Source organism: Myotis davidii, unplaced genomic scaffold (genome assembly GCF_000327345.1).
Source record: "Myotis davidii unplaced genomic scaffold, ASM32734v1 scaffold568, whole genome shotgun sequence".
Lineage (NCBI taxonomy): Eukaryota > Metazoa > Chordata > Mammalia > Chiroptera > Vespertilionidae > Myotis > Myotis davidii.
Window position 1 is genome coordinate 889,692 of NW_006299372.1, and position 390 is coordinate 890,081.

Consider the following 390-nt stretch of genomic DNA (forward strand, 5'->3'; position numbering starts at 1 on the left):
GCTGGCCGGGGTGGTGGCCTCCTCCCGGCGCCCCGGGGCCCTGGCCGCCGCGCCCAGCCCCCTGGAGCTCTGCGACGACGCCAACCCGGTGGACAACGAGTACTTCTTCGACCGGAGCTCGCAAGCCTTCCGCTACGTCCTGCACTACTACCGCACGGGCCGCCTGCACGTCATGGAGCAGCTGTGCGCGCTCTCCTTCCTGCAGGAGATCCAGTACTGGGGCCTCGACGAGCTCAGCATCGACTCCTGCTGCCGGGACAGGTACCCAGAGGCGCGGGGGCCGGCCGGGGAGGCGGGAGCATTGGAGGGAGGGCGCCAGAGGTGAAGAGTTGAGGGTTTGCACAAGCCTCGCTAAACCTGAGCCTAGGGATCTGTGGCCACTTCTGAGCT

At 68.5% G+C, this 390-nt stretch overlaps 1 protein-coding gene across 1 annotated transcript in view; it reads left to right on the top strand.

Moving 5' to 3' along the window:
• Positions 1-6: 6 nt before the first annotated feature.
• KCNV1 (potassium voltage-gated channel modifier subfamily V member 1) overlaps positions 7-390 on the top strand; it is a 6,660-nt gene continuing 6,276 nt past the window's right edge. Inside the window, exon 1 of the mRNA XM_006774829.2 lies at positions 7-261. Coding sequence (XP_006774892.1) covers positions 173-261 — 89 coding nt within the window. The 5' untranslated portion in view covers positions 7-172. The remainder of the gene's footprint in view (positions 262-390) is intronic.